Genomic DNA, 23,593 nt, shown 5'->3' with positions numbered 1-23,593 from the left:
GAGAGATTTTTATGGGATGGAGTCGCTGAGAGGTGCATACAAGTGCCCTCAAGCGGAAGGCTCAGATAAGTGATGATGCGTTAACACTTGCTATCGCAGTGAATGACTTGGGTGCAGCGTGGTGAGAATTCTGGCCTCCTCAGGGAAAACCGTAAGAAATGTATCAGTATTTGTGTCCAAAGGATGGATCCAATAGCTTTTAATATTGGGCGTTGTTGTGGAGAATGTCAAATGTTGTAAAGTCGTGTAACATTCGTAGCGATGGGCGCCTGCTTAGCGCCACGCCAAGGGCGGGCTCGCTCCCAAACGCGTCCGCGTTCTTCCCAACCACCCCCTGATCATGAAGTCATCCGATATCTCTGCAGGTCTACACACTGTCATCGTGTCGGCAGCTCAGCAAGCGCCTGCTCTGTTTCAGGTCCTCGACGAGATGTAGAGTATTGTGGTGGTGTGACTTGACGCGCTGTTCCAATCCTGACATGCTCCTTCCATCCAGCCGGGAACCCCAATGTACGATCCGCGAACAGTACGGCGCTCGAGGGGGCTGATGTTGACTCTTCGCTAGCAACTGCGGGTTAGTGGACTCTTTGACCCGTACGCTGTTCGATGTCGAGATCGCCCCATTCGCACTTCCCCGCAATACGTCATGATCCGAGGTTGTACAGCTGGACCTCAATTTGTCAGGTATGTAGTGTCTGTAGAACTTTAACATGGATACAGAGTGATACCAGCATCTTTCCTCAATCTTTCACACCTTTTCGCATACACGTCGTCAATTATGTCCAACCAACAGCTGGTCGAGAGCAAAGGCATCTTCCATGGCCTACCCGTGTATCCATCCTCGCTGAAGGGGCTCACAGCCATCATAACTGGAGCAAATGGTATTTCTGGAAACTATATGCTGCGTGTATTGGCGCAGGACCCAGAGAGATGGAGTAAGATCTACTGCTTGTCACGGCGGCCACCTACGATCGCGGATGGGCTGCCGAAGAATGCCGAGCATATCCCACTAGACTTTCTACAAGAGCCTGAAGAGATCGCAAAGGTATTGAAGGACAAGGGCGTTAAGGCTGACTACGTCTTTTTCTACTCGTATGTGCAAGTCAAGCCGAAAGAGGGCGGCGGCTTGTGGAGCGACGCAGAGGAGATGTGTAAGGTGAACAGTAAGTGCCAATCGATAAAAAGGCATAAAGATACAGGAATAACGTACTGCAGCTGCTCTACTCAAGAACTTCTGCGAAGCTCTTCCGATTGCCAATATCAAGCCGAAGCGCATCATGCTCCAGACCGGCGCGAAGAACTATGGTGTACATCTTGGCCCCGCAGCGACCCCTCAAGAAGAAACGGCACCACGTGTCACTTTAGAACCCAACTTCTACTACCCACAGGAAGACTTTCTCTGGGATTTCTGCAAGAATCAGGGCATTGACTGGAACATATGCATGCCATCAGGGATTCTGGGCGCTGTCCCGGATGCAGCCATGAACATTGTGTTTCCACTAGGAATATACGCAAGTGTGAAGAAACACCTAGGCGAGAAACTCGAGTTTCCGACTGATCTGCATGCATGGGAAGCAACAGCATGCATGTCCAGTAGCAAGATGAATGCTTACATGGAGCAATGGGCCGTGCTGAACGATGGGGCAAAGAACGAAAAGTTCAACACAATGGATGGCACAACCTTTACATGGGGCAATTTCTGGCCAAAGTACGCAGGGTGGTATGGTATCGAATATGAGTATCCCAGCCTAGACGACAGCGCGTATACCGTCATCACTTCACCATACGACCCGCCTCCACGAGGTTTTGGGCCACCAGCAACATTCCGGATTCGCTTTACGCTGACTGATTGGGCAAAACAAGAGAAAGTGCAGAAGGCATGGGAGGAGATAATCTCTAAGCATGGTCTCAAGGTGGATAAGCTGCAAGACATGGACATTGATCGTATTTTCGGCTTTACCGACGGAATGATGAGCTTTTCCTTGGATCTCACCATGAACAAGGCGCGCAAAATGGGGTGGCATGGATTTGTCGACTCAAACGATGCCATCAAGGAGGTACTTGGAGAGTTTGCAGATCTCAAGATGATTCCTCCTGTGGGTAAGTAGTCTGCAAAATACAGCCTGGCTATAGAATCTACCAATCTGCGCCTACTTCATCGCTTTGAGCTGTTTCTGTTTTCCTTGTTTTCCCATCGCGAACGCTCATAATCATTCTCTCGGATAATAGCGTAGTGATGACAGTGTCATCTGTACTACTCGTAGCTTCACTCGTTATCCTTACATAAAGCTATGACTAGGGCCAGTGACGTAGCTCATGATGGTGTCGTGAGCAGAAGACATGCCGACTTCCTCCCATGTCGACCCAACCGCATCCGCTTCTCTGTACAGCCTTTCGATGACCCCGAAGATGTCGATCTCTAGCAGGGTCCTCTCACCCACCGGTCTATTCATGATCGTCTCCATCAGAAGCTGTTCAATTACCCACCCTTGACCGCAAGTTGCTTGACTAAGGATCGCCAATGCACCTAGGCAGTCTCGATCTAGAGCATTTACCTGCGCAATCTTCCAATTCTCATCGATGATCCGAGACGATAGCGAGGCGGAGTAGCGAGCTTCGGCCAGCCCCGAAACGACGTCCGCGTAAGGCAAGGTAAGACGGATGACGTTTCTGCGCTCGACAGCTTCTTCACGGCGGAACTTCCGGATGAGATCACGACGGTCTTCTCGGCCCATCATCTGTGAAGTCAGTACAACACTGGAGGACACCGAAAGGCGAACCTGTCAGTAACTGTCTCTACTGGTCCACGCACCTTGAAGGCTTCTTGACCCATGCTGCCTCCCAGATAGAGCACTGTCTCGTGATTGCTATCAGTAGCGAGGAGCTCATCCCTACTGAGGCGTATCATGATAATCTCACCATTATGGATGTTACTGAAGTTGCAAACCGGGTCGCCTTCGATCGCGACACCGTCGATCAGCTCGCCAGATTCGCTTGTACGAATCGGCTCACCATTGATATCGCAGGGCCAGACCTCTTGCAGTTCGATCTTATACCTGAATCTGAAACGGGCTTTAATGGCCTCAATAATGTCCTTGTGTGCGGCTGAGAGAGTAATGAGAACTACATCACCAGTCAGTGTCGTTTTCCTTCTAGTCCGCTCGCTTAGTACTAACAGTCAGAGATTGTAAGGTCTTTGGTCGGGCAATAGAGCTCGACAACGACTGCCTTAGTTTCCTGATATGGGGAGGTACTGCGCATTATGAGTACTCGTAGGAGTTGTTTAAGCGGTGTACAGGAAATGGTAGATGAGCAGTGGAAGGAGTCCAAGTTCGGGTTGAGTCGGCTCACAGACTCCTGGATAGCTGTTATGACTTGCAACCTAGCAAACGGGGTCATGTTTAGGGGGAAAGGGAAAGACAGCGCATAGACACGAATCTCCTGGAAGTGAATCCTTTTCGTGGCTCGGTCAGTGGATCGTAAAGAAATATCGAGCAGGTACTGTCTCCTTTGAAAGTGTTTCTCGAAATACAAAGATCAATTGGCATCTATAATGTCGTGTCTGCATTGTCTCCTAACTCTTCTCTGGGCCACACGCTATCAAAAAGTCAACGTAGAGCTTGAAGTTAGCTAGCTTTCGAGCTTTTGCTCTTTCTCTGTTCCCAAGACACGACATAACCTCATCTCACCATGCATCTAGATCACAGAATATCAACGCTACTGAAGTTCAACTTTTGGAAAGCGCTGAACAAGATGTGAGTGACGCGCTCTCTGGATCCTCTTACCACGGTCTCAAGCGACTCATTACTGCCAATCGCTAATTGGCATTGATAGCACGAGCTTTCTTATTTGATTGTTGAGCCTCTGTTCTGTATATTCTGTTTTGGTGATGTGCGTGCACTAACTAACGTCGTCCACTACGATACCTAGGTAGCGTGGTCGGGATCCTTCATGTGCGGGATCTACCACCGGCTGTACGAAGATCTTTGGTCAGCGCTATGAGATCGCCTGAGTAATAGCTCCGATTGGCTCGAAGCACCTCTACTTGCGATTGGATCCGTTTCGGCCTGGCGGGTCTGACTCAGCCGCACCGTGTTCAGATGCACGAACACGTCTTCCGTCCTAACGGAGAAGTTATAAGCAAATGGCTTAGGCTATATTCAGAATCGCTCCCAACGGTTGTAAATGAGTCACTATGATGAACGTACGTATGGTGGAGCCGGTTGGAGAAGCCCAGACTGACTAGGCATCCACACCTAGGAAGTACGATCACATATATATCGAAAGTAATGATCTTCAAAATCTGGATGGGTCAAAATTCAAGAACATCCCCGCATCATGGCTCACAACACCGCTGAATTCGATCAGCTTGTGCTGGAGAAGATTAAAGAATTCAACGTGCCAGGCCTTTCGCTTGCCGTTGTGCAGGGTGATGATATCTACTCGAAAGTAAGCAAGTTAGGTCAGAACTAGCGAACCTTGAGTACTCATCCTTTCTAGGCGTATGGTTATTCGAAACTACCCGACGTCGAGACAAATACAGATACCCTCTTCGACCTCGCAAGCACGTCCAAGAGTACCACTGCAGGAGCCGTCGCCCATCTCGTAGACGATGAGAAGTACCCAGACGTACAATGGACAACACCTGTTTCGAAGATCCTTCTAGATGACTTCGTCCTTCCTGACCCATATCTTACAGAGCAGGTTACTATCGAAGACATACTAAGTCATCGTAGTGGCATTGCTACCCATGACGAATCGTACTTGAGTGCCCGCTCGAAAAACCCAGACAATCCAAAATCTTTGACCCGCAACCTGCGCAATCTTGAATTCGTCAAACCCCTTCGCACCGAGCATGTATACTGTAATATCATGTTCAGCGTCGCGGTGCATCTTGTCGAGACTGTCAGTGGCATGTGCTATACCGACTTTATAAGGACAAAGCTCTGGAAACCTCTAGGCATGACCAACACATTTCATGATGTCCCCGACATCGAAGCCAACAGCGATAAGGATCGCAGAACAACGTCATACCACTGGCACAGCGGATCTCAATCCTACGCTACAATACCTCACTATCCTCCAGCTCCAGAAGGGCATGGCGCAGGCTGCATCTTCAGCAGTGCAGGCGACTACGCGAAATGGATCCGCGCTCTCATCAAACGCGATCCAATTCTTTCCGAAGCGAGCCACAAGGCACTCGCCACCCCTCGCAGTTTTGACCTCCTAGGTGACGAGAAGTGGTCCATACCCTTCAAAAGTGAAGAGCTTTACACCCTTGGCCTAAGCCTTACCAGCTACCGTGGACACAAATTGATCGGACATTACGGCTCAGTACCTGGATTCAAGGCCATGGTTTGCTTCATGCCCAAGTTCGACTGGGGACTTGTAATCTTCGGAAACTCGGATAGCGCAGCCTATGTCAATGACATTCTGAAATTTACGCTACTAGACGAGGTTATCGGCGTACAGAAGGAGGATCGCATCGACTGGGGTACATTCTTCAAGAACTTCCAATCTATGGATGATGCGGAAGAGGCGGAGAAACCTGAGTGGACGAAGGTCGATAGTGTAGAGCCGCTCGGTATTGTTGTGGAGAACATAGCTGGTAGCTATCACAACGTTGGGTACAAAGGGTTGGCGCTTGAGGTGAAGGATGGGAAGCTAGTTGCGGATTGCAGCGATCGATGCTTTCCTTACATGCTGGAATTTGAGCATTTAACGGGTAACATGTTTGCTGTAGAGATGCATGGTATCTGGGAAGGCAAACTGTACAGTACAATCCGAGGCGAGATCAGAACAGAGAACGGGCAGGTAACAGCAGTGGGTGTCGAGCTAGAACCGGACGTCAAAGGCGGCCTCATCTGGTTCGATCGGGTGTAGCATGAAATCACTATTTATTGCGTACGTTTCGAAAGTATTAGAATGCAGTGCCGCAGTGGAGGATGTGTAAGAGTGAAAGAGGCGGAGCCGACTCCTGGCGCTAAAGCCTCGCACTAGCCAGGTGGAGCAAGCGCTTGAGACCCCCGCCCATATCGTGAGATGGCTGGCCAACCAAGCGTTTCCCTCAGCGGCAATTCATCAATCGTTTAGTCAAATATGAGTGTATAAACATTGCCAAAGTCTGATCCGCACTCGCTGTGAGTTCATCGCGCAACCATTTCGCAGACTCAATCTGCTGACTTGTTTGTGTCAATAGCCCAACGCGTCAATACCGACGGCGCGCCACCATCAAGATGCTAGCAGACGGTAAGATCGACTCGCTAGATACGCATCTGGAGCAGTTCAAGCTCAATGATCAGAACAGACAAATCGATCTAACAGTAAGTCGATACCGACATGTTACCAACTCACGTCCGCTGACCTACCTAGAATCTCTTAAGAGAATACGGTCAGCTGCTTGACGAGTACAAAGACTTAAAGAAGGCATATGAAGAGAAAGGCAGAAGTAATGTCGTAAAGCCAGCAGCTGCAGGCGCCTCTACCGTGACTGCAGCAATAAAGCCTCAAAATCCTTATGTCTTGGTGTTGATAGACGGTAACAACTACATCGTAAGTGCTAGCAGAGCTTCGTAATATTCACACTGACCGACTCTAGTTCAACGATGAATTCGTTCGCGAAAAGGAAGAAGGCGGAATGCGCGCCGCTCGTATGCTCAACGAAGCTATAGAGAAGTACCTACAGCAAAGCGTTCCACAAGCCCGTTCCGCCCGCATTCATGTCAAGATCTACGCGGACTTGACAAATCTATCTAAGCAGCTTGCAAGATCTAAAGTTATCGGTTTGGAAAAGCGATCGCTATCTCCATTCTCTGCCGCGTTCACTCGGGCCATAAGCCTCTTCGACTTCATTGACGCTCTAGACGAAGAAGGCACTAAATTCAAGATTAGAGAACAGTTTAAAATTGCTATCGAGGATACAGCTTGCAGACACATCTTGTACGCTGCTTGTCATGATCCGGCGTATCTAGCTCAATTGTCGCCCTTCAGCGGCATACGCGACAAGATTACCCTTGTCCAAGGCGCTGGATGGAACTCAAAATTCCACGAGTTTGGCCTGGATGTCACCCAGTTTCCAACCATCTTCAGATGGTCCGAACCTTCCGCTGCTACACCAGCCAGCAAAGGCGCGTCAGCTACAGTACCTAAGCAAAAGGCAGTAGTAAGACCAATACTTAAGCCTGTGTCTCCAACTCCTCGCAAAGAATCATGGAGGCGAGATGGCTCTTTTAGTGTCTCAGACTCCGCATTCGGCGATCTATCGCCTACAGAAACCAATGGATTCGATGAACAAGACAGCGTTGGGTGGGAAGGACGATCCGCAAACACTCAAAACGTCAAGAACGGCTCCACCTCAAACCCACAAAAGGACTCTCAGCTCTGCAAGTACTTCCGAAAAGGCTTTTGTAGCTTTGGCGAAAAATGCCGCAACCAGCATGTCCCAAAAGGTCTCGACGGCGTAAACGGCTCTACCTCATCCCCATGTAAGGCTCCGGCTGCCACATCACAGGCATCCCCACAACTCACAGACCGTGGCAACATCTCCGCCATCCTGCCACGAGCGCTAAGACCACACGGCTTCATCCCCCTGAATATATCCCACCAACGCATAGACGCATACCGTCCCTCACCCTCCGCATCAGCCTGGAAGATCTACAACGCACGTTTCGCAAAAGCCAAACCATGCAACACCTTTCACCTGCAGGGAAAATGCACTAATCGTCCCTGTCTTTTTGACCACAACCCACTGGAGCCTGAAGCTAAGCAGGTGCTGGAGTATGTCTTGAGTTGTAATCCTTGTCCAAGGAAGGGGGCGTGTAGGAAGAAGGATTGCTTTTATGGCCATCTTTGTCAGAAGGATGGGTGTATGGGGCAGAGTGGTGGTGGTGGCGGTGGGGGACCGAAGGCGTGTCGGTTTAAGGCTGATTTGCATTATAAGGCGGAGGAGTGTAAGCTAGAGAGTTTGGTGCCGGCGATGGAGGATGAAGTGGCTGTGAAAGAAGTGGAGATTGGTGGGATGCAGTTGATTGATGGGGAAGATTTTATGTGGTAATATTACCGGAAGTTGCGTGAACGGATGCGTCCATAATAACTTTGTCGTTCAGCAACCTCGACGCATTGCTATCAACCCTGTCAATCCATCTTAGCTAGGAATGTCCACGGTCACTGGCCATGAAACAAGGTTTCTGCTAAAACAACGTAGATCCTGTAGAGATGTTATCTATATGATCCAAGACCACCACTGGACTCGCTGAGTAGCTCACAAAGTCGTTCTAGAATGATCGAATATGCATATGAATTATGTCGATAATGACCTCATGTAAATGCCCTTCCTAATTGAACGCCACCGCTAAAGCGCCATACATGCATAAATAACAAAGACAGAAGGGGTATAAAACAACCTGAAGAGATGCCCCAAATACGACAACATAACTACAACAATCCGCATACCCAGCTAATACTTTCTTCCTCTCCGCCTCGGCAGCCCAGACTCCATGCCCACAGTTGCCGGTACGCTCGCGGTAGCGGGTATAACGACCTTGGGAGCAGGAAGTCCCTTCTTGGGCGTAGGAATGCTGATACCGGAACGATTTACATTCTCCTTGTCTCCAGCTTTCGCGGAAGATGGCGTTTGCGGTAGTACGACTTTCTTTGGTGCGGCGAGACGACTTTTCCGTTGAGCTCCTGGCTGTATACCCACAGGTGTCACGTCGAGAGAGGGGAGTTTGGTATCGGATGTGCTGGAAGACAGACTGCTGTCGATGCCCGTAGAGGTTGAAGACGCAACGGGCATCTTCTTGACTTTAGTCGACTTAGCTTTAGGTGCTTGCTTGTCCGATGCTTCTTTTTCTTCTTGTACAGCCTCCGGGAGGAGATCTGAAGGCGCGAGCAGACCCTTGCCAGGCGTACCATTTGTTGTTCCTAGACCGCGTACTCTTCGTACCTTGGGTGTGGACGCCTTGCTGATCTTCTCCTTCTTCTTCTTTGGCTCAGGAGCATCTGACATTCCCAGTTCGTCTGGAGTGGATAATGACTCTGCTTCAGCTAGGGCATTTGCGACAGTGTCTGGGTTCTCCTGGTAGTACGCCAACGTCTCGTCCCAGCGTACATTCTTGCCGATGATGGGCTCCTTCTCCGCATCGTCAATAGGGGGCAGATTATACGAATCCATTGCAAGCTTCATCAACCGGACGGTGACGCAGAAAGCGCCTTGCTTGTTCTTGCGTGTGTTGTTTCGTGTCATGTCAGCCAGTACTTTCGCGTCGTCCTTCTTGAGTACGACTACTTCGTTACCGTCGGCACGGCGGATGTTGATCTTGGGCGGTCCTGGGGCGGGTAGTCGTGAGATCTTCTTCCGTGAAGAGCGTCTAGCCGCTTGTGCACTCTTCTCCTCTGCAGTTTCTGTCTCCTCTGCATCTGGAATAGGCGATTGAAGAGTCTCAGCGGGTTTGTTTAGTGTTGGAATCTGCGATAGATCCAGCGTCAATTCAGTGTGCTGCTTAGAAGGCGAGTTCGGGTCCTTTTCTTCGAGCACCTTGCGGGGCGAGGCCAAGGCGTGGCGGACCACATCTGAGTCTCTCCGATTCTGTAACGACTCTCTCTTGTGTGTGATAACGGCAGCCTTCTCAGCTTTGCTTGCGGCAGCACGGTTGAGGAAGTCCTTGAGGATGGCCGTATCATCGTCGATAGCAACCGTCATGGTAACATCGTCGGGTCCAGACTCAGGGCGGGGCGGCGGCGGAGGGGAGTGCAGTCGACGCGGAGCAGGCGATTGCGGTTTGGTTGGTGTGAATGAAAACGTCAATCCATCAGCAATGTCTGTAGATGCGACAGGTGCGTCGGCCATGTCAACCTCGGAAGGAGCCGCATCTTTCTTGGGGCTGGGGGCATGCTCTTCAACGGCTGCTTGGTACTCTCGTTGTATGTTCAGCTGTAGAGAGGCTTCCGTAAAATCGTCTTCATGGGCGCTTGCTTCAGGAGAGCTAGACACGTCTTCCATTGTGTTGCCGTCGTCCTGAATTCCACCTGCCAATGTGCCTAAGACCACTTCAGATAACTCAGCATCCTCGTCCTCATTCAGTTCTTCGTCAAGCACTGGTGTTGGTGAAGTGGCAGCATCATCTAATGGTAAAGCTGGATATTGAAGCTCTGTCGCAGCATCTGGTACCCCTGACGTTAGCTCCACCTCTTCAGGCGCTGTCTCGTTGCTTTTGCCGCTGACCACCTCTTGAGTCGGGGTTACAACTTCCTCTTCGATTCCCCTCGTGGAAATCTCCTCGGCATTGGTCTCCTCTACGACCTTACTCGTTTCTTCAGTGAGTACAGTTTCCGTTTCCACTTCTGGGCTGTCGCTCAGGGGTAGCTCTGGGTATTCGACCTTCTCCGGCGATGCGTTTGAGGTAGTCGACGTCTGCTTGAGTGGCGAACGGAACAGCTTCGCGATCGTCGCGTCTTCGGCAAATTCAGGGTCTTGTTCGTCTCCTACACTCTCATGATCAGGGGCTCCGGCCGTCGACGCATCCGCTGCAAACGTGAAAGTCGATCCGTCGTCTTCTACAGGCTCCATGTGTTCATCTCCATCTGCGATTGTCTCAAAGCTGTCCTCGCCTTCCATGTTGTGAGTATCATCTTCTTCCTCTTCGCTGTGTGCTTCGTCGTTTGCGCTGATTACGGAGTCTCCAATCTGGGTCGCTCTTTTCCCTGCGATCAGTCAGTGAATGCTACCGTAGTACCCTTTGTGGCCGTACTTGGCAAAACGCTCTTCCTCCGGTCCCAGCGCGTCGCCTTGAACGCGCGCTTCTTGCCAAGTCTACTTGTGGACTTCTCCATAGCTTTGGGACTCATGTGTTGCCGCCTCTTCACAGGCCTTGAACGCGCATCTTGTTCCTCCTCATCTTCTGACTCCTGTGGTGTGTCGTCGGCACGCGCCCTGGGATCAAATCTCCGCCAGATCTTCTTCTCCTTTCCTCCACCCACTCTCTTTACTTCCTGTCTTCGCTCCCATGCGCGCGGCACTTTGGAAACCGGGAGAGCACTCGGAGTGAGGAATGCAGCGTCGGTCTCGTTCCATGTGTTGTCGAATGTTTTGGTGGGCGTAGCGCGTTTGCGCGGAGTGAAAACCATGACGTCGGCGGTCAAATAGTACTAGTATAGATATATCAATGGCGCGCAACCATGGGTCCTGTGTCGTGAGGCTCGTTAGTATCGTCGTGAGGGTGTGTCGTCTGTGTTGGCCGTCGGTCGCTAGGAAGGTACCATCATAAACAAAGCCGGACAGGGATCACGATGGGGCAGGCACGCTAAGGAGATTGCCGCGGCGGAAACTTTTGAATCCACCGACTCGTCGACGACGACGCCAAAACACCCACGAGCCCGCACAAGGCCAGCACTCACGTCGCATCCGGATCGCATTAATCTGCCGAAAAGCATCTACAAGATGGTACCGAAGCCTCAGGGAACCGCCGTTCAGTCGGCCACGCACCGACCCCTCCCGCCGCTACCAAAACTCCGCGTCCGACGACCGAACAAGCCAGAGGCAAACCCATGTCTGGGAGCAATGTCATCAGTTTTGGGTATGTCAGGATAGAATTGTGGAATGAGGAGGTTGGGGTGTGATATTGGGCTGTGCCGTAGGGTGTGATGCGGGGCCAAGAGTGTTTGGGAAAACAACCACGAACATAGGCTGACATATGGCTACAGGATGCTGGGCGTCTTCCGGCTACAGTGTACAGGGCTGTGCGCAGCTTGAGCAGAAATTACGGCAGTGTATGGATGCGCCAGTATGTTCACCGCCTCAGCGACCTTTGGACTTCTCTAACTTTTCATCCAGCGAGACCACAACCAGAAGAAGAACAACATCAACTACCACCTCTCGAGAATGTACCCTAAGATCGTCGGCCCCCACAAGCGGGACTAGATCATGCGCCCTTGTCTTTGTATATTATGTATACCCACGAAACAGCATCATGGGGGAGTTAAGTCGTTGGCATCATCGACAGGCGTTATGGTTACGATCGTTGTATACAAACGAATCTAGTAAGAGTGGGCATTTGCATATGGGCCGACGATATCAAAGTGCAACAAGTCTCGACCAGCTCTGTTACGTACAGACATGTCAGATGTAAGGGAGGAATCAGGCCATGAGCGGGCCAGTAGCTGTCCGAGCGAAGACTGCAGGACAGCCCTTCACGCACGACCACGCATGCTTTGTCTGCTGGCTTCATGTTTCAGTACGGTCCATCATTCTAGACCAACTCCCACTCAAGGCCATAGCAACTACCAGTCTTGCAAACCACATCTGCCGAAGCAGGCAGTGCATACTACTCCCCACGTTCACCCACGTGTGAGACTGCCTTTGTATGTTTCATCGCTCTCGCAGGCCGCCTGATAGGCCTGATGCTAAGTCTTCGCTCCTTCACCAATAGCAACCCACAAAATCAGACGCAGCTGCCAAGGGATTACCGCAGTGTTATACCCCGCTCGTCATTGCGCATAATTATGCTGTGCATCGTTGACCGAAACACGCTCACTTGGGCTATATTTACCATCTTTGGCCAACGCCACATGCAGGCTTAGACCCACTCACTCTACACCCCACCAGCACATCTACCAATGCGTCGCTCAGCCCCCCAGCCGACCAGATCCTACGCCAACCTCGTTCCGGCCGCATACTAGACCTTTCCCAACCTCCCAGTGGCTCGTCACGCACACGTCTTGTCCAGGGCGGAAAATCTTAGGTGTGATTGGGCTGATGCGGGAAGAAAGATGAAGGATGTTATGCGAGGCCTTTCCTGAAGCTACCCTGCCTTCCCTCATCGTCATCGCTAAAGACCGCTTTCGATTGGATCGCCAGGGACATGGCCCGATCGCATAGCCAGGGAAGCGATGGGAGCTTACCCTGCCGCAACATGTGTTGCCAGGGTGCTGGTTCCCCTCCCACATGCACTCAGCCGCGTAGAGGTGTTGTGAGCTTCTTATAGTCTGCTGTATTGCGTAGCGATCTTCGTTTTTTGCACCTCATACAACGCCAGCGTACGACTCTGTCGGTCGTCATCTTTGTGTATTCGAAAAACTTGGGTTGAGGACGGTGTGTTTACATAATTAGGAGCTGCACTCATGGAAAGACGATGGCGTTTACACTTCTTACCTTCGCATTGTTAGGACCGGCCATGGCATACGCGGCTGCTTTCTCGATACCGGAACCTACACAATATACACCTACCATGGATGGATGGAGTCCAGCTCCTACGGCAGCACCACAGCTTCCTCTTGATCTTTCCAGGCGTCAACAAGGGAGTAATACTTGTGGATATGTCTCTGCTTCTGGCATCTCAGGTAGGTTTATCTTGACTCTAGTCTTCGACTTGTACTGACCGTCCAATAGTGAGCGCAGTAACATGTTCAAATCCCACAGATGTATGCGCAACAAACGACTATTTCGGCATCCACGGCTGCTGTCAGTCTAGTCTGGGTACTTCCTGTACAATAGCCACAGCATGTATTGCCTCGACAGCTATGTCAGCATCCTGCACAAACGACGCCTGCTCCTCCGACGCTGCGATAGCAAAGTGCACTGCGAGCTCAGCACCAGCTTGCTACCAGTGGCAATTCATCTATGATAGGATAGTCCTCACACAGTATGGCTGTGCGGCCAGCGCCTTTACGAGTACCGCGTACCATAGCCTGGGCATGAGCATACCGAGCAGTTCCGCAGCGAGGGAAACCGTTACCGCGACCGTCACCAAGGAATCCATCAGCACGCCGACTTCCTCCAGTTCATCCTCGTCTTCCTCGTCCAGCTCGTCAAAACCCAGCTTAGGCGCCATCGTCGGCGGCACAATCGGCGCATGTCTCTTTGTCTCCTTTATCCTTTTCGTCGTCTTCCTTGCATGGCGCCGTAGGAAAGAAGCAGCAAAGAATAATCCGCGCTCTGCTGGTGCTTTTCATCGGACTAGCCAACAAACCATGGTGGAGTATAATCCCATGGGTTTCCCCTCTCCAGGCTTTTCGTCGTCAGGGTTGCCTTCACCGGGTACTCCGTATGGCGATGATAGCAAGACCTGGCAACAACATCTATCGAGAATGGGCAGGGGCAGGGATCAAGTGGATATCGTGGAAGTCGACGGGACATCTAGGGCGGTGGAGGCGCCTACGGCTGAAAAGTGAGCGTCCATTTACTGTTTTATTCTCGTTTGCTTTGTTCATCGACTTGATGGCGGTATATCATTGTTTTGCATTCCGGACCTCGGTCTTGGAAGATGTTTTACTTGTTCTTGTTTGTATTACAGCACGGTGTTGATAGGATTGATACCAGATTCTTGGGATATGCAGACACGATGAGACAGTACAGGGCATAGGCCCATTACACTATTGGTATATTCTTAGACTAGCACATACGCGGCAGGACACCATGTCCTTTGCGAATCCTATTTTAGCAGATATGGATCACATATATTTGAAGACGCTACCCCAAAATCGACATTGATGCGAGTGCACTTAAACTTCTGTATGAAGATGACATTTGGTCTGAATAAGTTCATTCGCTTGCATTACTACACTATACACACTATCAAGACTATCTTCAACTAAACGGCGAGTTAGGAACGTTGCCCTGCCGTGAGACGTCATGTCTACTGGAAGCGCTTCTCAGCGGCCTTCCAGTTGATGACGTTCCAGATGGCCTTGAAGTACTCGGCCTTGCGGTTCTGGTAGTCGAGGCTAGAAATAGTTAGTTAAACATGCTCTTATCAGAATCACATCGTCTGACTTACTAGTAGGCGTGCTCCCAGGCGTCAACACCCAGAATAGGACGGAATTGACCGACGACGGGGTCCTGGTTGGCATACGTCCTGATCTGGATAGCTCCAGTCTGCGTGTCCTGGACCAACCACGCCCAGCCGCTGCCCTGGATACCCGCAAGCGCAGTGTTGAACTTCTCCTTGAAGGCATCAAGGCTGCCGTAGCTGTTGTTGATGGCAGCAGATAGCGCGCCAGAAGGAGGCTCACCACCACCCTGGTTGGTAGGCGCGAGGTTCTCCCAGAAGAGGCTGTGGTTGATGTGACCGCCGCCGTGGAAGTTGATCAACGGCTGCAGCGCAATCTGTGCCTTGATGTCTTCCTTTTGCTTGGCCTCGGCGATTTGCTCGCTGAAGTTGTTGAACGAGGTTACGTAGGTGTTGTGGTGGTTCTTGTGGTGCAGTTCCATGATCTTGCCGGAGATGGAGGGCTCGAGCGCGCCATAGTCGTCTGTCTTGTATTAGTATGCGATGCGTGTTTTTCAGATGATAGGACGCACATGGGAGATCGGGCAGGGTGGCCTTGCCACGAACGAATGTGGTGCCAGCGAGACCAGCACGGGAGGTGACGGGAGCGGCGGCCCTCGCAGCCGAGCGCAGGGCAGATGTGCGGAGGAGAGTGGTGTTCATGATGGCTTCAATTGATGTTTTGGATTCAATTGAGTGTTGGGTGTGTTATGGTGGTTAGAAGCTGGTGGAACTCTGGCTGGGGAAGCTCGGGATTTATTATGGTCTCGCATTTCGTCATACCAACATGCCGACCGCCGAGCTTAGAGCTTCTACATAGCACAACCTCCACTCCTCACGGAAAGGCGCCCCTCGGCCAATGAAAACGCCCTGATGCCGCGTTACGCTCGCATGATGTATGCTGGAGTCTCGCGAACAAACGCGCATCTTCGTGTGAGAATGTCCAGAGAGAAGAGATGGCTTTCGCGACATGTTAACTCCCCGCGATAGCCCCGCGCGGCGTTTTCAGGAAGAACTAGTTACTCAAGACGTGGGTGGCAGCTGTGCAATTTTGATAATCGCGTGCCGAAAAAAAGAGGCGCTCGATTCAAGTATCAGACATCTCACCCCATGTGAGGTGATTGAGGTTTGCCCTGCATTTAGGACATAGCCTCTACCAACGCGCTCCACCTAGGCTTCCTTCTTACAACTTACTTTAGCTACCCCGCCAACGTCATCATGGCGCCTGTTAATGTTGTTCACTTGCCCAACGGCCAAAACCTTACAGTCACGCCTGTCTTTGGAGGCCTCTTCTTCAAGTCGAGCGATGTCCACACGCATTCGCCATTTCCGCCTGGCTGGACAGTTGTGCTCAACTCCGAGGATGAATTGGCCACGGACGAGCAAGAGCAGCAGCAGCAGGATGAGGAGGAGCTGTTCCCACCACGTCGCATACATCGCTTCAAGAAACCCACCTTGAATGGAGACCACCTCTACATCTCGTCCATATCGAATCCCAGTAGCAGCGAGTTTAAGCCGGCTGCGTCGCCAACACGCCAGATCGCCATGATGCTGTGGGCGACGCTGTACTGGTACTTTCACCAGCCCGAACCGACATTGCAGGTCACAAACACGCTTTCGAAGAACACCGCAGATGCTGGCAAGCCCAAGGGCGAATGGCGCATAAACATCAACAGGGAGGGTGTTTTCAAGGGCAAGGTCGTGCTGCCCAAGCTGGAGCGCATGGGTCTCATCGCCAGCGAAGATTCGACTGTCGGATGCGCACAAGAAGAGTCTTCTCCTGAAGGGTGGACATACATGTTCGTCAGTCGAAGGACGTTCTGGCAGCTTGACCCGAGAATATACTTGTTCACTCTATCGCCATTAGCCAACACCAACTCACCCTTCCCGTCAGGCTCACCGTATCCCTCGAGACCGTCGTCCCCAGCGGGTGGATCTGATGCGAAGAAAGAACAACAGCTTGATCAGGTATCACCAGGTCTGTGGTCACCAACGGCGCCAGGTCCCTTCCACTCGAGCTCGCACCTCCCAACGTACTATCCACCCCCTCCCGCGCAATATGTTTTTACGAACAACACGCGACACCCCATACGCCCGAAACCACCTCGACAGGGAGAGATACTGTACACAAGATACATACCCAGCGTTGGACAGTACCTGTCTTTCCGGGTGGCTTCCATCTCTTCGAAAGCGCTTCGACACCAGGGCCCAGTCTCCAGTCCAAACCGCAACAGCCAGATTGCAGCTTCTGACTCCGTCGCTCCCAACATGAACTCGATGAACGCGGGAATGTCTGACTCGGAATATCTACACAAATGGATGAACGATCCCCGTGTATCGCATTTTTGGGGCGAGGCAGGTCCACAGTCCCATCAAGAGGAATTTCTCAAGAACGGCCTACGATCAAAGAACTCGTTCCCAGTCATGGGATGTTGGGACGGGAAGCCGTTTGGCTACTTTGAGATATACTGGGTCAAGGAAGACAATCTCGGAAAGTACTTACCCATTGTTAGCGACTACGACCGAGGTTTCCACTGCTTGGTGGGTGAGCAGGAGTTTAGGGGCGCACACAGGGTTAAGATCTGGCTGAGCGCATTAGTGCACTATTGTTGGCTCGCGGATAACCGGACAGAGAGGGTCATGTTGGAGCCGAGGGTCGATAACGAAAAGTAGGTTTTATACCAGCACTTGACGGATAATGCTAACAGTTCAGACTTGCAAACTACCTTCAAGAAGCTGGGTTCTACAAAGAGCGCGAAATTAGCCTTCCGCACAAGCAGAGTAACTTGTTCAAGATCAACCGGGACGTGTGGAAGGGTCCGGCGCTGTGAGTCCGCGGAGACGGCAATAATTGTGGAGTCGCAGTTGGGCAGAGCCGCATGAACGGGTTACGGCTCTTGGTGGATATGGTTACGTGGAGTAGCGCAGAGTAAGCGCATCATGAGATACCAAGGTCTAGACTTCTATTCATGTTGAACCTGCCACCTACGTGGGGGAGGTCGTAGTCATTCTTCTGAGTGTATCCCGCCGGTCTCTTCGACCGGAGAAATACCCACCGAACGTTGGAGCGTGTATGAATGTGAAGCAATTCGGAGGTTCCTCGTAGCAAGTCCCTCGTTACGAGTACCTACAATTTGGTTGCCCAGAACCCCAACAACGCCGCGGGAAAATTTCTGCTACCCCAAATCGCTATTTTATCGTCGATCGGTGTCTATCTCCCCCTCCGACATCACCCTAGGAATCGACCATTGACGTGCGTTTCCAAAGGTGCGATAGTACCTAAATGTGGGGTTTAGCGAGCTCCAAAACTTTTTGACTACACGTGAGGACGTCATTGGTCTTTGGGTAGAAAAAGCGCGCCACAACGCTGTGAATCATCTCACGAATTGACTTCACGATACCCCAATATCCTTCCATACAATTGTTCTTGTCGTGATATCACACGTATTGTGGTTACGGCAAAGTTGAAAAATTACTCTGATACCAGATTCGGAAGACTATCGGACTAACCCACAAACGAACCGCCAGACGGTTACTCATCCACCACATCACCCCTCAAAACACCACACAGTCATGGCTACCAACAATAGCTCCCTGGACATTCAGTCCCGCATATCAGATATGAAGACCAAATCTGGCGCCACCATATTCGATGCGTACCAGACTTCCCTTACAGGCCGGTACTGTTCGGCGGAGATGTCGCAACTGTTCTCGCAGCGCAGCCGACACTCGATATGGCGCAAGCTGTGGCTGTTCCTCGCAGAGGCAGAGAAGGAGCTAGGAATCGAAAACATCAGTGATGAGGCGCTCACCCAGATGAGGGAGCACCTAACCGTTACGGATGATGATTTCGGAGTTGCCAAGGTCGAGGAGAAGAAGAGGAGACACGATGTTATGGCGCATGTACACGCCTTTGGACAAGTTGCTCCTGCCGCAGCAGGTATCATCCATTACGGAGTAGGTCATCACGTGAAGCGGTAAAAAAACTCAACTCAAGAAACGGTACTAATTCCCACAGGCAACCAGCTGCTATGTAACGGATAATGCCGAACTCATCCTTATGCGCGATGGTCTGGATCTCCTCATCCCCAAGCTCGCCAAAGTCATTTCCAACCTCTCCGCCTTTGCCCTGAAATGGAAAACCGAGCCTACTCTTGCTTACACCCATCTCCAGCCCGCTCAGCTCATCACCGTAGGTAAGCGAGCGGCGCAATGGGCGCAAGACCTCCTTTTCGATCTTGAGGCCATAGAGCTCGTCCGCGAGACCCTGCAATTCCGTGGTGCTCAAGGAACGACCGGCACACAAGCCTCCTTCCTCGAGATTTTCAACGGCGACAGCAAGAAGTGCGACCAGCTCAACGAGCTGCTCTGCAAAAAGGCCGGATTCCCCTCCTGCTACGCTATTTCCACACAGACCTACACCCGCAAGGTCGACCTCATCATCGCAAACGCCATCTGCGGTCTCGGTGCCTCGGCACAAAAGATCACAGGAGACATCCGCCACCTAGCCGCGTGGAAGGAACTCGAAGAGCCGTTTGAGAAGGACCAGATCGGCTCTTCCGCCATGGCGTACAAGCGCAACCCCATGCGCTCAGAACGCATTTACGCGCTCAGCCGTGAGCTCATGTCCAAGCCAGCCTCGTTCGCAAACACGCTCTCAGACCAATGGATGGAGCGTTCCCTCGACGACTCGGCGATCCGCCGCATGGACATCCCCGAGATGTTCCTCCTTGCCGACGCCATCTTGCTGTCTCTCGACAACGTAACATCCGGTCTGGTCGTCTACCCCAAGCGCGTCGACGCACGCGTGCAAGAGGAATTGCCCTTCATGATCACAGAGTCCATCATCATGCGTCTCGTTGCCAAGGGCGAATCGCGCCAGGAAGCACACGAGCAGATTCGCGTTCTCTCCCACCAGGCTGGTGCGCAGGTCAAGAACGAGGGCAAATCAAACGATTTGGTTGATCGCATCAGGAACACAGAGTTCTTTAAGCCTATCTGGGGTGAGCTCGATACTATGCTTGACAGCAAGTTGTACACGGGACGGAGTGAGGAGATTGTCGAGAAATTCTGTGGAAAGGGTGGTGTGCTTGAAGGTAAGCTGAAGAAATACCAGGATTACATCGAGGGTGCCAAGGTCAGTGAGTTGAATGTTTAGAGGGTTGTATATCAAAAAAAGGGTCCGAGAGAAGAAGAAAAAGGAAGACTCTAGGCGTTCATTGGGAGTCAAGATAGATGAACGGAGTTGAGGAGAAAAGTAATCAACTTACGAGTATCTGGTCAAAAGTCCTACTCAATTCTTCGACAAAGCAACGAAAGTCGTGTATCATTCATCATCATCATCATCCCATATGTATGTGCCCTCGAAATTACTAAAAATATGCTAATTCTATGCCCAAAACGCTGATTTGCCACGCAAATACTGCTAAAATGCCCCCTTTCCAAGAAGGAAACAGAACGCTTTACGATGCCGTGCGGAACGAGATGCCAGACGCCAACAGAATACGCTACAACGCTAATGTCTAATTCCTTGCATCCACCGATCAATCTGATCTCGCTGTCTGGGATCCATAGGCGGGCCCATCATGCCCCCCTGCATCATACCCATGTTCATGCCATTCATGCCCATGGGCATCTGCATGCCGCCCATTTGCATGCCATTCATCTGCATTGGCATCTGCATGCCCATGCCGTTCATTTGCATGGGCATACCCATCATGGGGTTTTGTTGCATCATGCCGGGCTGCTGCATGCCCATTTGCATACCCATCGGTCCCATCTGGCCCATCATGGGTTGTTGCATACCATTCATCTGCATAGGCATCTGCATACCCATCATACCTTGCTGAGGCATGGTACTCATTCTCTGCTGCCCGTTCATCATCATGGGGTTCTGGGCGTTCTTGTAGGCTTGAATCTTCTGGCCGAGGGGGATGTCATCGTCGTCCTTTTGGTTATTGCCCACGCCCTTGAGCAGGGGGTCCATAGAGCCATAGCTGCTGGCGCGCATGGTGGCTGTGAGACGTTGTTGTTTCTTACGCTCTTGATCGAGGACATTTTGGTGCAAAAGACTTCCTTGGGGGAGGTGAGAGACGAGCTGCTCATTTGAGACCTTGCGAGCTTGGTTGTGAGGGTCGATGGGGTTGGCGGAGAGGATGTCTGCGAGACTGTTGGTGGAAGCGAGACCGGGACGGTGGGCGCCAGGTTGCGGGGCCTGTTCTCCTCGGGCGGCAGCTTCGGCTTGGAGACGAGCACGGCGTTGGCCAAGTGTCTCTTCCTCTTCCTCTTCCTCAGCGGGAACAGGTGCAGCAGGTGCATCTTTGGACTGTTCTTGGCCAGTGGCCTCTGGTGCACCAAACTTGCTCATCATCTCAGAGGCAAAGTCATCACTTACTGTGCTCTTACGCACGTCACCGAGCGCTGTCTCACGTTCTTTCTTTTCCTTGATACGACGCATACGATCAGCCAGGGACTCGCCCGGCTCCTCATCCGAGTCTGGGTCGGGGGTTGTGATTTGGGGGATGTTGATCTGGCTGGTAGACGCTCCTAGGTATTGAGTACGACGCTGGTTGTGGTCGGCACCAAGTAACCTGTTACGGCGACTGCTAAGGGGCTCGCGATCCTCCAACTCTCGCTGCTCGATAAGACCCATGCTCTTTTGTCGCATTTGTGGAGGCGCAGTCTGCTTGTAGAGAACGCCAAGCGGCACATCATCGTCAGAATCCTCCTCCGCGGGTGCCTCCCAAGCCAGATTGACTCTCTTGCGGATTCGCCGTTGCTTTTCCGCCTCAGCCACGTCGTTCATCTGCAGCAGAGTTTGGCGACCATCAATCAGCCCCTGCTCCATCAATGTCACGTAGTTCATCTTCCTAGTCTGTTGTTTTGCTTTGCGTATCTGGAGCTCAGCGAGGAGCGTGGTCGGCGCGCCGTACTCCGGTTCTGGCTCGCCCTCCTCTTCACTCGATTCTTCTTCTTCATAGGCGTCCTCCGGATGTCCTTCCTCGAATGAGGGCCGCGAGGCATCGGGATCATGCCCGGCCGGTCCTCGTGCATCCTCGTCACGCTCCTCCAACTGATCGCCGAGGCTCATCCGACTCTCGCTTGCCTTCACAAGCAGCAGGTTCATATCAGCTGAGCTATTCCGCTTCTTCAGCTTCTTTAGACGTTCGCCTTTTGCATTGTGGTCAGTATCCAGGATATTGAATGAGCTCCGTCTTTGCGTCTGTTGCAGTGTTGGTGGAACTTCAGGTAATTTCGAACTCTTCCGTTTGTGCTCTGGCCCGTACACTTCATTGCCTACATGTCCAGCGAACGGATGGTCGGTAAAGGCAGATACTGGAGCATTAGCAGAAGCATCCAGGATGCTTTCAAGCGTGTCTTCTGCAGACTCTCCCTTGACGGCAAACTCCTGGGCGGGGGCAGCTCGATTATCAAAGTAAGCGCTTGCTCGTAATTGTGGGGGGAGAGCCATGAGACTTTGTCGACTCTTCTTGTTGGGCTTCGCGTCCATGAGATTGTCACCGAGCAGCGGCATTGACTTTCTATGCTCTGTCTGCATTGTTTCCAACAGCTGTGTCCGGCGTTTAGCTTGCTGGTTCATGTTAGGCAATTGCGATAGACGCTTTGGCAGGTTGAGCATCTTTGGCACAGGGGCGGGATAGAAAACCATGCCGTCGTCTGGTGGCGGCGCGCCTATCGAGTGAACGCTCGGGTTCTGTCTATGCATAAAAGACTGGGGGTTTGACGAATGCCGGCTGTGGGCATAACTACTCTGCCGACTGTGATGCGACGGCTCTGGCTCCTCCTCGACAGTGTCTGGACAGTGGACGCCGTCAAAGTCCTGCCATAGTGTACGTGCTTGGTGTGTGGTATCGGTCGAGGCTGCTGTCGGGGGCCGGTCTGGGAGATCGCGGTGGTCTGCATACTGGTAATGTGTGTCCTCGTGTGTGAGCTCGTCGGGGTCAGGTCGCCCCAACTGGATACTATTGCGCAGCTCTTCTGGCAAACCATTCGCAACCTCATCGAATATGCGTGTAAAGGACGAGACCTTTCGCTGTGGGGGAGAAGCAGAGGAGCCTTCGTCACCTTGTTCATTTTGGTGTTGGTATGATTCCTCCTCGACCTCCTCGGGGTGTACGATCTGCCCAAGACGCGAAGCCTTTGATTCCGAGCGTTGGCGCTGGACTGAATTCGAGGGTTTCGGCCAGGGTCCCGTGCCGGAGCGCAGCGAACCGGCGGGCGAGGTTATGTAACCGCCCGGAGAGTATCCACCCCATCGTGCATTTCCATTGAGGTCTACAATTGAATTGGCGTGCGAGCTGATCGAAACGCCGCGACTGCGGGTACTGGCCTGGCGGGTGGGCTCGTCGGGAGAGTGTATGTCGCGCAATGACGAGCGTCGACTGTCAGTCAGCTTTAGTTCTGAATACGTCTTTCGTATCTCCTCCTGCAGGTCTGAGCCGGCCTCGCTCATGCGTTCGGCATGTTCTTCCAGGCGATTGATGTTGCCGACATACGCCCCTTGTAGCGACTGGAGATCCGGAACCGGATGACGGAGGTCGACGTCAGCCTTGGGGGAGGTCATTACTACCGAAGCAAGCAGCAGGAAGTGTGCCGCAGAGGTGAGAGAGTCAACTCAACTGCGGTACGACTACAGTAAAGGAGACTTTTGGCGTGTTTGTTGCACCGAACCGGACATGGGTCGAAGGGTGATCGACCCCGATCCATTCCAAGAATAGCACGCAGCACGTTACCACGGTACGGCAGGAGCGACCCAGATCTAACGGTTCTTGGCGCAGTCGCCCAGAGGCAGAATTCCAGAACATTGTTTC

General features: G+C 52.0%; 11 protein-coding genes across 11 annotated transcripts; 7 read left to right on the top strand and 4 right to left on the bottom strand.

Annotated features, from left to right (window-relative positions):
- Positions 1-332: 332 nt before the first annotated feature.
- Positions 333-2,231, top strand: CC77DRAFT_1020396 (NAD dependent epimerase/dehydratase family protein-like protein; the record flags this gene model as incomplete). The annotated part of the gene is made up of 3 exons (XM_018525037.1): positions 333-510; positions 566-1,163; positions 1,216-2,231. Coding segments are annotated over exons 2-3 (1,274 nt in total), but the record flags the coding sequence as incomplete, so codon positions are not given.
- A 48-nt stretch (positions 2,232-2,279) lies between these two features.
- Positions 2,280-3,399, bottom strand: CC77DRAFT_1094755 (hypothetical protein; the record flags this gene model as incomplete). The annotated part of the gene is made up of 3 exons (XM_018529757.1): positions 2,280-2,738; positions 2,813-3,123; positions 3,177-3,399. The coding sequence occupies 3 exons, from the start codon at positions 3,397-3,399 to the stop codon at positions 2,280-2,282; spliced, it is 993 nt and encodes a 330-aa protein (XP_018386155.1).
- Positions 3,400-4,126: 727 nt separating this feature from the next.
- CC77DRAFT_962773 (beta-lactamase/transpeptidase-like protein) lies at positions 4,127-5,945 on the top strand. Its single transcript, XM_018535654.1, has 2 exons — positions 4,127-4,449; positions 4,501-5,945. The coding sequence occupies exons 1-2, from the start codon at positions 4,339-4,341 to the stop codon at positions 5,881-5,883; spliced, it is 1,494 nt and encodes a 497-aa protein (XP_018386154.1). The 5' UTR covers positions 4,127-4,338; the 3' UTR covers positions 5,884-5,945.
- Positions 5,946-6,069: 124 nt separating this feature from the next.
- On the top strand, positions 6,070-8,240 carry CC77DRAFT_962770 (hypothetical protein). The gene is made up of 4 exons (XM_018535653.1): positions 6,070-6,140; positions 6,200-6,323; positions 6,373-6,552; positions 6,599-8,240. The coding sequence occupies exons 2-4, from the start codon at positions 6,237-6,239 to the stop codon at positions 8,051-8,053; spliced, it is 1,722 nt and encodes a 573-aa protein (XP_018386153.1). The 5' UTR covers positions 6,070-6,140; positions 6,200-6,236; the 3' UTR covers positions 8,054-8,240.
- Positions 8,241-8,303: 63 nt separating this feature from the next.
- On the bottom strand, positions 8,304-11,570 carry CC77DRAFT_988916 (hypothetical protein). The gene is made up of 2 exons (XM_018536279.1): positions 10,749-11,570; positions 8,304-10,701 (listed from the first exon to the last, which is right to left on the bottom strand). The coding sequence occupies exons 1-2, from the start codon at positions 11,122-11,124 to the stop codon at positions 8,456-8,458; spliced, it is 2,622 nt and encodes an 873-aa protein (XP_018386152.1). The 5' UTR covers positions 11,125-11,570; the 3' UTR covers positions 8,304-8,455.
- Positions 11,346-12,389, top strand: CC77DRAFT_1020392 (mitochondrial ribosomal protein 10). Its single transcript, XM_018525036.1, has 3 exons — positions 11,346-11,573; positions 11,701-11,780; positions 11,831-12,389. The coding sequence occupies exons 1-3, from the start codon at positions 11,438-11,440 to the stop codon at positions 11,915-11,917; spliced, it is 303 nt and encodes a 100-aa protein (XP_018386151.1). The 5' UTR covers positions 11,346-11,437; the 3' UTR covers positions 11,918-12,389.
- A 780-nt stretch (positions 12,390-13,169) lies between these two features.
- CC77DRAFT_1061303 (hypothetical protein) lies at positions 13,170-14,166 on the top strand (the record flags this gene model as incomplete). The annotated part of the gene is made up of 2 exons (XM_018528417.1): positions 13,170-13,335; positions 13,385-14,166. 2 exons carry the CDS (start codon positions 13,170-13,172, stop codon positions 14,164-14,166), a joined length of 948 nt encoding a protein of 315 aa, XP_018386150.1.
- Positions 14,167-14,543: 377 nt separating this feature from the next.
- CC77DRAFT_1050117 (manganese and iron superoxide dismutase) lies at positions 14,544-15,875 on the bottom strand. Its single transcript, XM_018527611.1, has 3 exons — positions 15,296-15,875; positions 14,772-15,246; positions 14,544-14,718 (listed from the first exon to the last, which is right to left on the bottom strand). Exons 1-3 carry the CDS (start codon positions 15,423-15,425, stop codon positions 14,631-14,633), a joined length of 693 nt encoding a protein of 230 aa, XP_018386149.1. The 5' UTR covers positions 15,426-15,875; the 3' UTR covers positions 14,544-14,630.
- Positions 15,876-15,980: 105 nt separating this feature from the next.
- On the top strand, positions 15,981-17,593 carry CC77DRAFT_935390 (aerobactin siderophore biosynthesis protein iucB; the record flags this gene model as incomplete). The annotated part of the gene is made up of 2 exons (XM_018534440.1): positions 15,981-17,431; positions 17,476-17,593. The coding sequence occupies 2 exons, from the start codon at positions 15,981-15,983 to the stop codon at positions 17,591-17,593; spliced, it is 1,569 nt and encodes a 522-aa protein (XP_018386148.1).
- A 309-nt stretch (positions 17,594-17,902) lies between these two features.
- On the top strand, positions 17,903-20,099 carry CC77DRAFT_78739 (Adenylosuccinate lyase). The gene is made up of 2 exons (XM_018533180.1): positions 17,903-18,719; positions 18,781-20,099. Exons 1-2 carry the CDS (start codon positions 18,336-18,338, stop codon positions 19,918-19,920), a joined length of 1,524 nt encoding a protein of 507 aa, XP_018386147.1. The 5' UTR covers positions 17,903-18,335; the 3' UTR covers positions 19,921-20,099.
- Positions 20,099-23,581, bottom strand: CC77DRAFT_78832 (hypothetical protein). The gene has a single exon (XM_018533182.1). It carries the CDS (start codon positions 23,344-23,346, stop codon positions 20,278-20,280), a length of 3,069 nt encoding a protein of 1,022 aa, XP_018386146.1. The 5' UTR covers positions 23,347-23,581; the 3' UTR covers positions 20,099-20,277.
- Positions 23,582-23,593: the final 12 nt, after the last annotated feature.

This window comes from Alternaria alternata, assembly GCF_001642055.1.
Source record: "Alternaria alternata strain SRC1lrK2f unplaced genomic scaffold CC77scaffold_10, whole genome shotgun sequence".
Classification (NCBI taxonomy): Eukaryota; Fungi; Ascomycota; class Dothideomycetes; order Pleosporales; family Pleosporaceae; genus Alternaria; species Alternaria alternata.
This window is presented reverse-complemented; position numbering and strand designations above follow the sequence as displayed.